Source organism: Procambarus clarkii, chromosome 1 (genome assembly GCF_040958095.1).
Source record: "Procambarus clarkii isolate CNS0578487 chromosome 1, FALCON_Pclarkii_2.0, whole genome shotgun sequence".
Classification (NCBI taxonomy): domain Eukaryota; kingdom Metazoa; phylum Arthropoda; class Malacostraca; order Decapoda; family Cambaridae; genus Procambarus; species Procambarus clarkii.
The window spans coordinates 52,838,683-52,855,160 of record NC_091150.1 but is presented as its reverse complement, the minus strand read 5'-3'; the positions used below and the strand labels follow the sequence as shown (position 1 = coordinate 52,855,160).

The window sequence follows — 16,478 nt, the reverse complement described above, 5'->3', positions numbered from 1 at the left end:
TTGCGAAGTGGGAAACTGTAGCCCAGGAGTTTTTCTAGGTCCTCCGCACTTGTGAAGAAGAGCACGGTATCCTCACCTTCCTGACTCATGTCACTGGGTGTGATGCCGGCCCTGACCTTGAGAATCTTCAGAATTGCGTTGTTTTTTTCAAAAGCATGACCGTTTAGGAGGGTTGCCATAATTTTTACACGTTTGGGTCGCATTGTATCCACTCCCTCTACGGGTCGCAGTGACCATAAATGTTTTGTGGGAAGGTTTCAGGCTCTCTGGTACTGCACCAGGCAATGTGAAAATAACGGTATTGCAACAAGGCAATAATAGTAGAAAAAATAACATTGTCACAATGTTACATCAAAGTAACAGTAGTAAAATAGCATTGTAGTTAAAGTGTGTTCATTTGGCTGAAGCTCCCATTATTAAGTCTTCTCACGGACGACCTCATCACCAAACAGCAGGGAAGCCGCTATTGTGTACTTAATCTTAAACACCCCAATTAAATTTTTGCCAAGTCTTGAGAGTGTTAAGGGGCCCCCGGTGACTGAGGAGTATTTTTCCAAATATGATATATAGTGGAAATTTTTAAACAAATCTCCCGTTATTTGGCATCATAGTCGTGAAAATTTCATACCAATATGTTAGTAAATGGAATTTTTACGATTTTTTTTTAATAAATGCGTGCACGACGGGCAGCAGCCGGAACTGATGATAACGACAACACCAATTTACTGGAAAACATGGATAAAGAGATGCAAGCACCTGTCCGACGCAGAAAGAAGAATAGTAGTAGTAAGGAGGGTCCACAAAGTGGATATACAGCTGGTGCCACCTGGAGGGCCACATTCCACACATAATAATGAATTAGTATGTTATTATGCTGTATTTTATTATATCATATAAATTCTTTGCTCAATGACAATACTTCTTATGTCCCTTTGTACGAGAAGCTGACAACCTTTTTTTTTTTTCTCACTCTCTCTCCTTTGTTTCCTTAAGGATTTTATTGTAGCTTCTACATCTTGGGGAATGCCTATCCGGCACTAATCTTGTAAAGTTGGAATGAAATTGGTCAACATGTTAATCAGCCACAGGTGGCAGAAGTTGTGACTTATTTTGTGTGCGCCAATTTATTTACAGATTTCTAACTCTTTCTCTTTGTCTCTTTAGATTGTATTGATGAATGATGACCAGATGAGAGCCTTATCACTTATATATAGGCAATAAAGTTACTGAAATATACAATTTGTTATCCCTACATTTTTTTTTTTTTGGGGGGGGGTATTTTTTCTTGACTTCTTTTCAACACATATTGACCTACAACTTTCACATATTGAGTGCGAATACCAAGCAATCTTAATTATTACTTACAAGATATGTCATAAATTCGAAGCACTATATCCATTGTCGAGAACTTTAACTTTATTTTTTCTGTATGAACAGAATTTTCAACTTTGAGACACCAGAAAACATTCAGTGTCTGACCGATTCTTACAATTTTTACATATTATATGCAAAGTTCTTGGCTCTAAGGTTTGCCCAGGTTTGTTTAGTCATAAAGCCATAACGTTTTAAATTATACATTTTTTGCGTCTAAATTTTGCACATATTTGGACGGCCACATTGAAAAATGTTTTACAGTAAACTATGCTCTCAAACAATATTTTCTCTAGTGGAACGTGAACGTTGTTACATTATTCCCTCGCATAACAGTGAATATGTCTCTTCCTACCGACTTCAATACCAACGTGATACTACTCGTTATCTCCAGCCCAGACATCTGGACACTCCACTACTGCCCCCCCCCCCGCCCTGCCCGAGAGTTCCACCCACCAGATATTTGTCAGTTACTAGTTCCACACAAACGACCCCTACTCTGCCGGTGGAGCCTTAAGCTCCTGCTTCACACCAGGATGACGTCGTTGTTGTCTTAGATTTAGCTACACAGAAATGTCCATGTAGCACGGGCTATGGTGAGCCCGTAACACAGCATGACGTCTGTTGTTGTTGTTTAAGATTCAGCTACTTGGAACAAAACGTTTCAAGTAGTACGGGCTATGGTGAGCCCGTAATAGTCTTACCAGGCACAGGAGAGGGGCTGTAATAGCGTGACGTCCACAGCCGGCGAATATATATAGCGACGACCGGCGACCCACCATTCTTACGGGCTATTCATGCCCGTGCCACCTCTTGGGTGGCTTAATCTTCATCAATCAATCACCCACCATTCAGACTGCTTCTGGTGCTCATTTGGGTACATAATCTTCCCTCACTCGATGTGGTCTCATCTACGACGTGTGACGGAGGAAGTACAGCACTGTGTATATAATTGAACATCCGCCTTTTTCATTAAGTAAAGTAACGTAAATTTTATATTCACTTTACCTTTGTTAAGTGTTAAGCCAAGTTGTCAGGTTTTGTTATTTGTTATTAGTGTTTATTAGTATTAAGTAAAGAATTTAATTGTTCATGTTTCTTGTTTTCTCTACATCTGTTCACGCCGCAAGGGACGTAAGCTGTTTTATTTAAATTTTTCTCCTTTTTATTTTTTAAATGTGCGTGAGGGACACACCACTTGCCAGGGTCGTGGCCGCTATCTCTAACACGTCACAACGTTATGTGTCACTCTGAGACCATAATGAATACAATAACAATTGGTGACATTTTAATATTTTTATACCGAGTTTTGCCAGAACCCATGTGCAGTCAACCCTCTGAAAGAGCAGAGCTCAACCCCAGCAAGCACAACTAGGTGAATACAACTAGGTGAATGCTAATTAGTATGCCGGATGGAAACAATCATGATTCGTTACACTTGTATATGATTAGACTTTATCCAATCATATACACATCTCTAAAGATTTCAAATCCGCTCAATGCAAGTGCAATCCGTGGAAAGATAGCAAACAGACTACAAGTAGAATTGTAACACTTGCTTAAACACATAGGCATTAATCCTTAGGTGAGGCCACCGGTCAACCTTTTTGCTACATACCAGATCAACCGAATCCTATGTCAGCACTGTGGAGAAATGCCAGACAGACCACTGGAACATTATCTAACACAGTGCAGAGTTACAGCCACAACAGACCGCTGGAACATTATCTAACACAGTGCAGAGTTATAAACCCATTATGATTTCAACTTAGATTCAACAGAGCAGAAATTATTAAACACGTGGGACTAAATCTTACTGAAGCGACCATACGAGTCATAAATACTCATACTCCGCCCAAGTAAAACTGAAGCAAGGAACACTTAGTGGGCCAGCCAGAGGCTTAGGGCCCAAGCAGGAATATCCCTGAAAAATAACGAACCCTCTCACTCCTCCAAAGTCGTGAGCTCACATAATATAACAATACAATTCATTTAATACCAGAATACGTCTTTCCTATGAAACGCATCCTGATACACAAGGCCAAGATGGCAGGGGGTCCCCAGCCCAAGATGGCGGGGGGGTCCCCAGCCCAAGATGGCAGGGGGGTCCCCAGCCCAAGATGGCAGGGGGTCCCCAGCCCAAGATGGCAGGGGGTCCCCAGCCCAAGATGGCAGGGGGTCCCCAGCCCAAGATGGCAGGAGGTCTCCAGCCCAAGATGGCAGGGGGTCCCCAGCCCAAGATGGCAGGGGGGTCCCCAGCCCAAGATGGCAGGGGGTCCCCAGCCCAAGATGGCAGGGGGTCCCCAGCCCAAGATGGCAGGGGGTCCCCAGCCCAAGATGGCAGGAGGTCTCCAGCCCAAGATGGCAGGGGGTCCCCAGCCCAAGATGGCAGGGGGTCCCCAGCCCAAGATGGCAGGGGGTCCCCAGCCCAAGATGGCAGGGGGTCCCCAGCCCAAGATGGCAGGGAGGTCCCCAGCCCAAGATGGCAGGGGGTCCCCAGCCCAAGATGGCAGGAGGTCTCCAGCCCAAGATGGCAGGAGGTCTCCAGCCCAAGATGGCAGGGAATCCCCAGCCCAAGATGGCAGGGGGTCCCCAGCCCAAGATGGCAGGGGGTCCCCAGCCCAAGATGGCAGGGGGTCCCCAGCCCAAGATGGCAGGGGGTCCCCAGTCCAAGATGGCAGGGGGTCCCCAGCCCAAGATGGCAGGGGGTCCCCAGCCCAAGATGGCAGGGGGGTCCCCAGCCCAAGATGGCAGGGGGTCCCCAGCCCAAGATGGCAGGGGGTCCCCAGCCCAAGATGGCAGGAGGTCTCCAGCCCAAGATGGCAGGAGGTCTCCAGCCCAAGATGGCAGGGGGTCCCCAGCCCAAGATGGCAGGGGGTCCCCAGCCCAAGATGGCAGGGGGTCCCCAGCCCAAGATGGCAGGGGGTCCCCAGCCCAAGATGGCAGGGGGTCCCCAGCCCAAGATGGCAGGAGGTCTCCAGCCCAAGATGTCAGGGGGGGTCCCCAGCCCAAGATGGCAGGGGGTCCCCAGCCCAAGATGGCAGGGGTTCCCCAGCTCAAGATGGCAGGGGGTCCCCAGCCCAAGATGGCAGGGGGTCCCCAGCCCAAGATGGCAGGGGGTCCCCAGCCCAAGATGGCAGGGGGGTCCCCAGCCCAAGATGGCAGGGGTTCCCCAGCCCAAGATGGCAGGGGGTCCCCAGCCCAAGATGGCAAGGGGTCCCCAGCCCAAGATGGCAGGGGTCCCCAGCCCAAGATGGCAAGGGGTCCCCAGCCCAAGATGGCAGGGGTTCCCCAGCCCAAGATGGCAGGGGGTCCCCAGCCCAAGATGGCAAGGGGTCCCCAGCCCAAGATGGCAGGGGGTCCCCAGCCCAAGATGGCAGGGGGTCCCCAGCCCAAGATGGCAGGGGGTCCCCAGCCCAAGATGGCAGGGGGTCCCCAGCCCAAGATGGCAGGGGGTCCCCAGCCCAAGATGGCAGGGGGTCCCCCAGCCCAAGATGGCAGGGGGTTCCCAGCCCAAGATGGCAGGGGGTCCCCAGCCCAAGATGGCAGGGGGGTCCCCAGCCCAAGATGGCAGTGTGTCCCCAGCCCAAGATGGCAGTGTGTCCCCAGCCCAAGATGGCAGGAGGTCCCCCAGCTCAAGATGGCAGTGGGTCCCCAGCCCAAGATGGCAGGAGGTCCCCCAGCCCAAGATGGCAGTGTGTCCCCAGCCCAAGATGGCAGGGGGTCCCCAGCCCAAGATGGCAGGGGGTCCCCTTGCTCAAGATGGCAGGGGGGGTCCCCAGCCCAAGATGGCAGGGGGTCCCCAGCCCAAGATGGCAGTGTGTCCCCAGCCCAAGATGGCAGGGGGTCCCCAGCCCAAGATGGCAGGGGGTCCCCTAGCTCAAGATGGCAGGGGGGTCCCCAGCCCAAGATGGCAGGGGGTCCCCAGCCCAAGATGGCAGGGGGTCCCCAGGCCCAAGATGGCCGGGGGTCCCCAGGCCCAAGATGGCAGGGGGTCCCCAGCCCAAGATGGCAGGGGGGTCCCCAGCCCAAGATGGCAGGGGGTCCCCAGCCCAAGATGGCAGTGTGTCCCCAGCCCAAGATGGCAGTGGGTCCCCAGCCAAAGATGGCAGTGGGTCCCCAGCCGAAGATGGCAGGGGGTCCCCAGCCCAAGATGGCAAGGGATCCCCAGCCTAAGATGGCAGGGGGGTCCCCAGCCCAAGATGGCAGGGGGTCCCCAGCCCAAGATGGCAGGGGGTCCCCAGCCCAAGATGGCAGGGGGTCACCAGCCCAAGATGGCAGGGGTCCCCAGCCCAAGATGGCAAGGGATCCCCAGCCTAAGATGGCAGGGGGTCCCCAGCCCAAGATGGCAGGGGGTCCCCAGCCCAAGATGGCAAGGGATCCCCAGCCTAAGATAGCAGGGGGGTCCCCAGCCCAAGATGGCAGGGGGTCACCAGCCCAAGATGGCAGGGGGTCCCCAGCCCAAGATGGCAGGGGGGTACCCAGCCCAAGATGGCAGGGGGGTCCCCAGCCCAAGATGACAGGGGGTCCGCAGCCCAAGATGGCAGGGGGTCCCCAGCCCAAGATGGCAGGGGGTCCGCAGCCGAAGATGGCAGGGGGTCCCCAGCCCAAGATGGCAGGGGGTCCGCAGCCGAAGATGGCAGGGGGTCCGCAGCCCAAGATGGCAGGGGGTCCCCAGCCCAAGATGGCAGGGGGTCCGCAGCCCAAGATGGCAGGGGGTCCCCAGCCCAAGATGGCAGGGGTCCGCAGCCCAAGATTGCAGGGGGTCCGCAGCCCAAGATGGCAGGGGGTCCCCAGCCCAAGATGGCAGGGGGTCCGCAGCCGAAGATGGCAGGGGGTCCGCAGCCCAAGATGGCAGGGGGTCCCCAGCCCAAGATGGCAGGGGGTCCGCAGCCCAAGATGGCAGGGGGTCCCCAGCCCAAGATGGCAGGGGTCCGCAGCCCAAGATTGCAGGGGGTCCGCAGCCCAAGATGGCAGGGGGTCCCCAGCCCAAGATGGCAGGGGGTCCGCAGCCCAAGATGGCAGGGGGTCCGCAGCCCAAGATGGCAGGGGGTCCGCAGCCCAAGATGGCAGGGGGTCCGCAGCCCAAGATGGCAGGGGGGGGTCCCCAGCCCAAGATGGCAGGGGTTCCCCAGCCCAAGATGGCAGGGGGTCCGCAGCCCAAGATGGCAGGGGGTCCGCAGCCCAAGATGGCAGGGGTTCCCCAGCCCAAGATGGCAGCGGATTCAAAGTGAAGTTTCCCATTTATGAAATGGAATGTGCGCAATTTTCCCGGTAACACAAAGGTGAAGAGCGGCCTCAGGTGCCTGGGAAATTCTTCCCTATCGCCTTAAAATTTCAATTTAATATAGAATCTGGACTGGGACTCTGGAGCATTGGAACTGTTTCGAGATACAAGAATGGGAGACATATCCTTGACTCCCCCCGCCCTCCCCCCCCCCCGCGTTCCTCCATTCTTCCCTCTCTTCCCCTTCCTCTTTAACGGGGCCTAGCAGCTAAGTGGACAGACCTTCGGATTCGTAGTCCTGAGGTTCCGGGTTCGATCCCCGGTGGAGGCGGCAACAAATGGCCAGAATTTCTTTCACCCTGATGCTCCTGTTATCTATCAGTAAATAAGTACCTGGGAGTTAGACAGCTGCTACGGGCTGCTTCCTGGGGGTGTGTAACAAAAAGGAGGCGTGGTCGAGGACCGGGCCGTGGGGATGCTAAGCCCCGAAATCATCTCAAGATAATGTCTTTAAACAACCCCTTATCCTTCCTCTCCTTTAACCCCCATCCGCAACCTCTAAAAAATGGAACGTTCTAATATGCTGATCTTATATTATCTTTCTGAAGATCTTAAAATCTCCACTTTAGACTCGTTACTAAATGTTTATTTTTTATAATTTATGAACGAGATTTTCTTCTTCATATAAATGGTCATCTACTGTGAGGGGAATGGATTACCAGCTGTCTTAAATGTGTGTTGGAGAGCCACACCGCCATTTTTAATCCTCACTAAGTGCACAGAGTGCATGCACTTATTATTATTAATATCTTTATTGACAAAATTAATTACAATTTTGCCTAATCTGGTGATTTCAATTAATTCTTATTAAAGTGAGGATAATGCTAGTATTCACTGTCACGCAGGACAGAGGGTCATGCACAAGACAATAAGTCTAAACTGTAGGCGGAAGCACATGTATATCATGGTTACAATCAATGTTTTAATATATGAATATGTAAAAACAACTTTCTATTGTGTACTGCCACACAAGGGCAGGGATGGGGTCATAACTGATGCAGCTTAGAAGTAATATAAATACAAATTTTCTTCATTCTTTAAAATGGAGAAGCAAATTTTGGATAAATTGTTAGGATGTCGTCCAGAACACCTGAGTATATGAAATAATTACACAGTTGGTGGTACAAGAGGCCAGGAGGTTTAAAGTCTTTTTTCGGTTTCACATTCAACATTATAGTGTTCTAGTGAATGTATTAAAGGCTTTCACAGAGTTTACAATCTGAGTATTCTGGCTGTTGTTCAGCCTCTCTAACCTGCCAGACGTGTCTATAGCCAAGGCAAATTCGCGCAATGACTACATCACATTGCCTGGTCCGGTTACTGTGCTGACCATACAAATACCTATTATTATAAAAATCTTCATAGCTTTTAATACTAAATACTTGGGTTTAATAACCCAAGGACTAAATACTTAAATTTGGGGTGAGAACCCACTGGCTACCCTTAAGATTGCTACAAGCAATTGAGGAGTCAACGACCTAGTGATTGGAGGATCAGGTAATTGGACTTCGGCGTTTGCTCTCGCCTATATATCATTGAGTATATTCTCACATCTGACATCCCCTCGTGGAGCTAGATTGATCAGAAACTTAAGCTCAACTGAAGTAAAAATCTGATCTCCACACTTCCATGGAAATAAACATTCCATTTAACTGGGCTCTGGGAGACTCGAACCGTAGACCCCACGTGTGTGAGACCAAAGCTCTATCGACGGAGCTTCTATTTATTTATCTATCTATTTATTTCCACGGAAGTGTGGATGACAATTTATATGACAATTTATGTCACTAATGCCTCTGAGCTTCAGTAGTAGTCAGGGACCGTCGAAAATTCCAGTTTGGCAGCATGATGTTGCTTCTGGGAACATTCCTTATTAAGACTACTCAATAGCTCGATCGATAGAGCTTCGGCCTCAAACACGTGGGGTCCAGGGTTCGAGTCTCCCAGAGCCCAGGTGAATGGAAGACGAGTAAAAGAAACAAAATGTTTCATCAAAAACATTATTACTGAAAAATAGTAATTGGCAGGAAATAACATTTAAAGCCTGTCTTAAACTGAAATAGTTATATGTCCGATGGGCTGCTGGCCGGCCGACCGTACTGCTCATTAAGGAAGAAAACTAGACATTGTGTTACACAACTCACTCACCTGGAGCATCACAAACTGCTTATATACTGAGAAAAACCTTATGCAGGGATTAAATGAGGCTGTTATATAAGTACATAAAGGATAACATTAAAATGTCACAATAATCACAAGCCTTTGAGAATGTGATTTGAGATTGATATTGCACTACACTACACTATACTACACGCGTCCGGGATGCTCTCGGACGCAGGTTCGAATCCTCGTCACGGTCCTTGTGGATTTGTTCATTGTGATAGCATGAGGACCTTACAGCATCACCAGGCTTCTGCATCCATAATAAATCCCATAAAACTCAATAATAAGCACTAGCTCACTCTATGATATGTAATCATATACCCAGGATAATGATTTTACAGCCTACCTTATCCTGCGGAACAATCCTAGTTGAAATGAGACAGGGGAGGGTCAGATTATTATACTCCGGCTCCAGTGCACCAAACTCACTGCTGGCTCGCGTGCCCTCGAGAGCCTTAGACAGTCACCTCAACTACTCACTGCTAGAGAACAGTGTTTGGCAGTGACCTTCACGCAACCACTCATAAGAATGTCATTAAAACAATGTCAGAGATGAAACTTTAATTCTCATTGCCATCTTTTTACTGCAAATATTGCTGTAGTAATAAGTAATGGTTTATACGCTCTGCTCTGCTTCACTGTTCCTTGGTCACTGCAAAAGTCACACAGTAACCGGGACTCACTACACGCACTGTATTCCCTCACTATAGCATTTCACTGACAAAGTCACCTATGTTGCAGGAATGTAACATGTTAATCACTGCATGTTCTTACCTTGAGTAAACCTGGTCTCCGTCTACCTGAACTGTCACTGAAATGTTGCAGAGCTTGCCGAGGGGACTGTGGAATGACAATGCACAATCGTCCTCCACGCTCGCAACAACTTAACCAACAGTAACACTTTCTGGGCCAATGAAGGAAGAAATGATCAGGGAAAGCACCAAGCCATTACGACTATAGAGCCCAAGGGTTTGGGATGGGACGGGGAGGAAGAAAGAATAAAATGGACAAGCTGGCATGTGACAGGTTCACCCTCACCTGTCATGTGACCCCAGGGCACACGTTAATTAATACGTTCATGCAACCTGCAGCCAATCACGTCCAATTCTTGCATCCGGCCATCTAGAGCATCACCTCTCCGGGAGCCAAAATCTTGCCTGAGACGACGACTCCGCCTTCTGCCATGTTTGTAAAATGGCCATGTTGACCTTCCTCTCTCTAAACTGAAAACAAAATCAACAAAATTCCACATTAATGCATCCTGCATCCTCTCAAATGGAACCAAAAGAATCATTGGGCCGCCTTATATGGTTAGGAGTATATGACTCTTCACATATGGAAGGTGTGTGGTGTACAGCTGGCACCACAGCACGGTGGCTTCCACAACTTTCGGTACATACCAACTTGTTGACCACCCTTACTGGCTACGAGTATTCCCTTACATTATTCGTGATTAGTTTATAGTTTCCACCTATGTCCTCGCGGCCTCTGCCTCCGAAGATATTGAGAGTGTTTCAGCGAGACTCGTTCTCTAGTACACACATCAGCCTCAATAAAATAAAATCTGGAGAATTAATTTGTCAACATGAATAATTTTTTCCATCTTCCAGAATTCATTCTACGCTTTATGAATTCACGGCTCATACTGATCATACGGCTCATTCCTTAAGAGGAATGAGAGTAAAGATCTCTAACGCTGGAGATTCAGTTACAAACTTTACTGTGTATGACACTGCCGATCAGTCAGTTGTCAACCTACATGTTAGAGGAGTGATGGACACTCCTGTGATCCAATTGAAGCTGAGGAACGACGCTCTCTGTGTGTTGCGGAGTCTACGGCTACTCTCATTTGTTACTCCTAAATATCTTGAGCTCCTACCAACGCAGACGTGCTGAGAACTGTGTATGTTTCAAGGATTTGAGACTTTCGATTGTTAACGTGGTTTTTAGTATTATTGTTATACAAAGTATTTGGAGATAATCTACATATCGTGAATTGGTAGGCCTTTGATAGTTGCAAGGCCAGTAGGGATTGATAGGCTTACGAGGAGTTCAAGTAATCAAAGAATAATTGACTTGCAAGGATTCGATAGGCTTAAGAGGACTAATAGGAACAACCACATTGTTGCACAGCCGGCCATTACACTTCTTTCAGAACTCTATTTATTTATTACAATGCGCTGTTTCTGTAGAATGTACCATATCAGAAACAAAGATGCAAATTCAACATTACTACGAATTATGCAAATTAAATTTTGCATGTAAGAAATGTGACATATCCGGCCGAGATACGAAGACTTGAAAGTGTTTATGTATCATTCCAGATTTTTACAATACCAGTTTAGCAAATGATGTTTAAGTACCAAAGTTTCCATTATAAAGTTCCAATGTGGTACAGTTTTTGATGGCTACAGATTATGGATTTTATTGTTGCCTTCTTTTTAGTGATGAGTTTCTCCTTAGTTACTCTTGGTGTCTGTGTGAGCAGCTCGTCCTCTCGAGTTGACACATCATAAAAATGATGTAGTAAATTGTCCTAACCTAACTATACCTAGCATAACATACCCGATGGACCCATGCATAGAAAACGTGGTTATTGGTGAGGCGCATGGATTTGTAGTATATCATATTTTTGACCGTTGGGGGATTATGACGTCAAAAAGCGATGAATTATTCGTCAGGACTGAGAAATAAACTTCGTTGGGGTGTTATCGTCATAGCTACACGTATTCCTGTTCGACCAAGCTCTCGCAATTCAAGCCTGGCCTCGGGCTGGGCTTGGCGAGTAAAAGAACTCCCAGATCCCCATCAAGCTGGTATTTATCATCGTCAGTCCTCGCCTGGACAATTTTGAGGCTCCACTTGCATCTGCTTCGTCACAGTAATTGAGAGGTATTTTTGTGTTCCAGCCCGTTCTCTTGATTTGCAACGACGTATAAAATCCAACCTCCAAACCTAACCAGTAACGTACGAACCCAAGCATCCCACTGTAACAGTAGTACTGTTAATATAGAAAGACCATAGATTTAACATTGAAAGTTGGTAGTGACCTGACTGGCAGGCTGGCCTAATCCCCACGGGATTAGACTCAGGTGTAGAAAAGGTGGCGCCACTCATTTCCCGTGACAAGTTATCAAACGAGGAGAATAATGAAATGTACAAATCCACAAGTGCCGTGACGAGGATTCGAATTTGCGTCCGGGAGCATCCCAGCCACTGCCTTAATCGACTGAGCTACGACAGGGTTAAAAGAGTTGAAACCGAAGTTTTACTGAACTTACTGGATCCCGCAGCCTCTCCGAGGCACAAACCAGGATTTTACACAACTCCCCCCTGCACTCGATCTATGTCAATAGGCCGTTCTCCCTCTTCGCCCTTACATCATTACACACAGTAATCACACTAACGTGATGTATCAAATGAACAAAATCAAATGTATCAAATGAAAATTCTTTTGTTCATTTGATACATCACGTTAGTGTGATTACTGTGTGTAATAATGAAATGTATTACAGAATTAGTAGGAATTATCAATCGGGGTTAAGTTCTTATGTTAAAATTAACGCCAATTGAGATTAATGAATAAGTCTTGTATGTTAGCAAAGAAGCATTTGACTTCAGATCATGTAAGATCAGATCATGTAATATCTGGATATAGGTAAGACATATTTCGTCACTGGAAAATAGGTACGTACCAACTTGTTTGTTAAATCATGTAAATAGTGAAATACAAGTGCTACTGAATATTGTAATTAGCCTAGCTCGAGTATCTAGATAATTCCAATTTTGTTTTGGAATTATAAGTCACCTTCAGTTACAAATACTAGATTTTAGTTAAATAATCTTTTTCGAATATTAATTTGTCAACTTAGCCTAGGTCAGTCGGAGTTTGAGAGAACAGAAGAAGGTCAGTGTGTGTTGGAGACATCCTGGGGTCAACATCTCTCCAGAGGCAGAGCTAAAACAACTGGCCTGGCTGTGATATTTTAAGGTATCTGTGTCTGAGTTTATTATAGTGTAGAAATCCACATTAATTGTTGTAGTTAATTACCAATTGCCTCAGTTAAGGAAAATATTCAGTTAGGAAAGTGTTCATAGGGAGTGGTACTTTTATTTAATTATTATTAATAACCTTTGATATAATAAATTTTGTCTAGAATATTGTGGTGTTTAGTGAAATTTCCCCCAACATGTCTTTTATATTTTCTGTTGATGGGTTCAAGCTCCATGCTTGAGGCTTAGCATCCTCTGCAAGCCTGCAAGCATATATTTAATACCTACTGTAATCCCTTTTTGCTTTAATATAATTTCCACACTTAACGTAAATCTTATCCCTCCTTTTCCGATAACTGGGGATCCATTTTCAGGGTTTTATCTAATTGACGGTATCATGCTTCACCGTTAATTGGGGGAATTACTTAGTAAATAGCAGGTAGTGGCGGCGTAATTCAGAGCTTGCAGTGTAGCCTCAGAAGGTACAGTATCCTCGAGCCGTGATATCTAAATGAACAAACGTTTAGATCTTTGGGAGTTGAACTGAGGGTTATACAGTAGAACTCTGGTTTCTGTATATTTAATTAGTAACGACCAGCATTTAACCAGTAAGTGAGGTTAAAGGCTGGCCCGGTTACAGTGGTGCACAGCGGTGGTTTCACCAATTTTGTTTAAAAATTGCTGAGAGCTCATGCGTCTTAGCCATTCGGTCACTTGTGTAGGGGTTAGGGAGGTCAGCCGAGGGCCCACGAACCAGAATTAGCAGTTCGCCCCACAACAATAGCGATTGAGTGGGGTTGGCGAGCATTTGGGGTCGTGAGGGGCTAATAGTATTAAGAATTAGGTGGTTAAGTTTAGGCTGTTAAGATTTGATTGGGTAAGGAGACCGCTGTGAATTAATTGAACTGCATACTCTACTCGACCCCCTTTCAGTTCAGGGGTGTTGGGAACTGCCATATTCTCAACAGCAGTTCCTTGTGGGCTGTCTGGGCGGATTTATCTGTGGGACGCCAGGGGATTTATCCGAGGGTGTCGTTAGACGACCCAAAACGCTAAGAAAAACGTTAAATCCATGAAGGTGGTTTAGGCTACGGAGGGATGGGCTAGTAAACTACTTAGCACCGATTCAACGATTAAATGATTGCACATTTAGTAGAGGTTGAGTCGCATTTAGTCTAATTGTTGCCGAAAGCAGCTTGCCGTTCCGTCGGAATGTAGGAGGTCGCGGCCCACTAGGCTAGGCGCGGTAAGGCGAGCCGGTAGGGGCGATTATAGAATTAAGTCGAGTGATTCTTTGGATTAAGTTTAGTCAAATTTATATAAAGTATTTCCCCTATTTGAGTGTTTTCCTAGGTATTAAAGAATTCCCCCCATTTTCAGAACCCTGTATTATAAATTTCCCGAGTGTTAAGTTCTCCCCTGAAAATAGTCTATGTCCACTAAATTTAATTTCTGTGTCCCAATAGAAAATAGTCTGAGTCAGAGGTGAGGTTTCTAAAGTTGGTTAATCCTCTGAGCTTAGTACTTCCGTCCGCTTAGTAACTGTACGATGAATGATTTTATTTAATTATTAAGTGATAGTGATTTTGTGGAAAAAGTTTGAACGACTTAATGGAAAATTTCTACAAAACTTTTGTAGTAGAATTTTGTCAGAGTCCACTTGGTTAAATTGGGTTAACTGAGGTTAATTCGAAATTGCGGGTCAAGGTTGAGACCCGGATATCATTAAGATTCCCTAGTCTGTGGTAATAACGTAATTCTAGATTTTAAGTCAGGGATATAGAAATCAATTTTTTTGAATTAAATGAATTTTCGGGAAATTTTGGTAGGAAAAAAATCTAAGTCCAGTTTTGCCTAAAATCTGAGTTTTTGGTGAAAATTCGAATTTTCATGTCTAGTGAGTGTTCCAGGGCTAGTATTACTCTCTGGAGCACGCAAGTAACCTAATTATGGCCTAAACATTGGGAATTTGTAATTAGAGTTTTGGCCAGTTAAGAGATATTTCCAGGAAAATTGTGTTGTGAAATATTTTCAAAGTCCAGTGTTGTGCCATAATTGCGGATTTTGAAGAAAAATTCATATTCATGTGTAAAGGAGACATCCAACGGGTCATTATTATCCTTTCGACCGCGTTAGTAATATAATTAGTGTTCCAATCAGGAAATCGTACTGTGAATTTTGCCGACTTAAGCGAATATTCGTAGAATTGATGATAGAAAAATTTTCAGAGTCCAGTTTGTGTAAAATGAGTTTTGGTGAAAATTCAAACATTCATGTCAAGTATACGTTCCAAGGCCAGTATTATTCTCTTGAGCGTGGAAGTTCCGCAATTATGGTCTTAACATCAGGAATTTGTAATTAGATTTTTGCCAAGTTAAGAGATTTTTCGATGAAAATTGTGTTGGAAAATTTTCGAAGTCCAGTGTTGTGCCAGAATCTCGGATTTTGAAAGAAATTCGAATTCGCGTGTAAAGTGGATGTCCTGGGTGTCAGTGTTATCCTTTCGACCGCGTCAGTAATATAATTATTGTGTTAACTTCAAAACAGTGTAATTTGATTTTTGCCGATTTAAGCTAATTTTCGGTAGGTGTTTTGTTGGAAAAATTCTTGTCCAATTTTGTGTAAAATCTGAGTTTTGATGAAAATTCGAATTCCTTATGTCAAGTGAACGACCCAAGAGTCATTATTAGTAGTTAGAGCATACCGTTAACGTTAACCTTGTTTTCAAGTCCGTATAGAAAAATAGTGACTTTTAAGCGTTCAAGCGAAAAAACACTGGACTTGTGTTTTTAGCGAGGCTGAACGCTCCATCAATAGAGTCAGTGGTCACTCTGTTCCCTTCAATTTTATCTAGTGTGCAAGTGTAAATCATCATTATTTGTCCATCACGAGTGCGGCAAGTTAGTTAATTTATTTTTTTTTTAATTTTTTATGAAAGTAATATTCTTTAATTCTTGGAGAGTTCGCATCTTAGATACAGTGGCCGAGGATTCCTTCAGAAACAGACTAGTGTGGGACGTCCTCCTTCTTGAATTGTTTTCTTTATTTAAAACAATTCGCACAATTAATCTACTTAATTTCTTGTAAACTTAATTCTGGTTACAAGAGTAGACACATGGAAGATATTTCAAGGTTTGGTTAAGTTTATCTTTTCAGACGTTGTCTGTGATTTGTATACCTGCATATATCAAATACTTGTATTAAATACTTGTATCAAATACTTGTATAAATAAAGAAATAAACCAAGCACTATTCTTTTTCTAATTATATTATTACTGCAGAAAAAATCAAAGCGAACAAGCACATTTTTTGCAGATGAGTGTAGATTTTTGTTAGTCATTTGAATAATTTGAGCTTGAGTATAACACCATTAATTCATTATTGGTCCAGGCAGGATCAGTGTCGATTTAATATCATGGCTCTATGTTGTAGTTCGGTGCACCACGCACGGCGCACTGAGGCTCCTGAACCTTTTGTAATTAACCTTTTTAAGCTATTTACCGATCTCCCAAAACCTACCCTGGAGATAGCTTGAGCTACCTCATCCCTTTGTGTGTATTTTACCTCAATAAACTTATTTCATTTTCAATTCAATACTCTGGCGAACGAATCCATTAACCTGGTGTCTGGCGAGGGCAACAACCACAGCCGGTATTAGGAAAGA

General features: G+C 45.5%; 1 protein-coding gene across 1 annotated transcript; it reads left to right on the top strand.

Annotated features, from left to right (window-relative positions):
- Positions 1–3,853: 3,853 nt before the first annotated feature.
- On the top strand, positions 3,854–10,717 carry LOC138363433 (collagen alpha-1(II) chain-like). Its single transcript, XM_069322603.1, has 2 exons — positions 3,854–6,129; positions 10,432–10,717. Exons 1-2 carry the CDS (start codon positions 3,854–3,856, stop codon positions 10,715–10,717), a joined length of 2,562 nt encoding a protein of 853 aa, XP_069178704.1.
- Positions 10,718–16,478: the final 5,761 nt, after the last annotated feature.

What these genes read in the sequence shown, in the direction of transcription:
- LOC138363433 (XM_069322603.1), top strand. Translation starts at nt 3,854, where the DNA reads ATGGCAGGGGGTCCCCAGCCCAAGATGGCAGGAGGTCTCCAGCCCAAG. An exon ending in GGGGTCCGCAGCCCAAGATT is followed by an intron (nt 6,130 to 10,431) that starts GCAGGGGGTCCG and finishes TCCATCTTCCAG; the next exon opens with AATTCATTCTACGCTTTATG.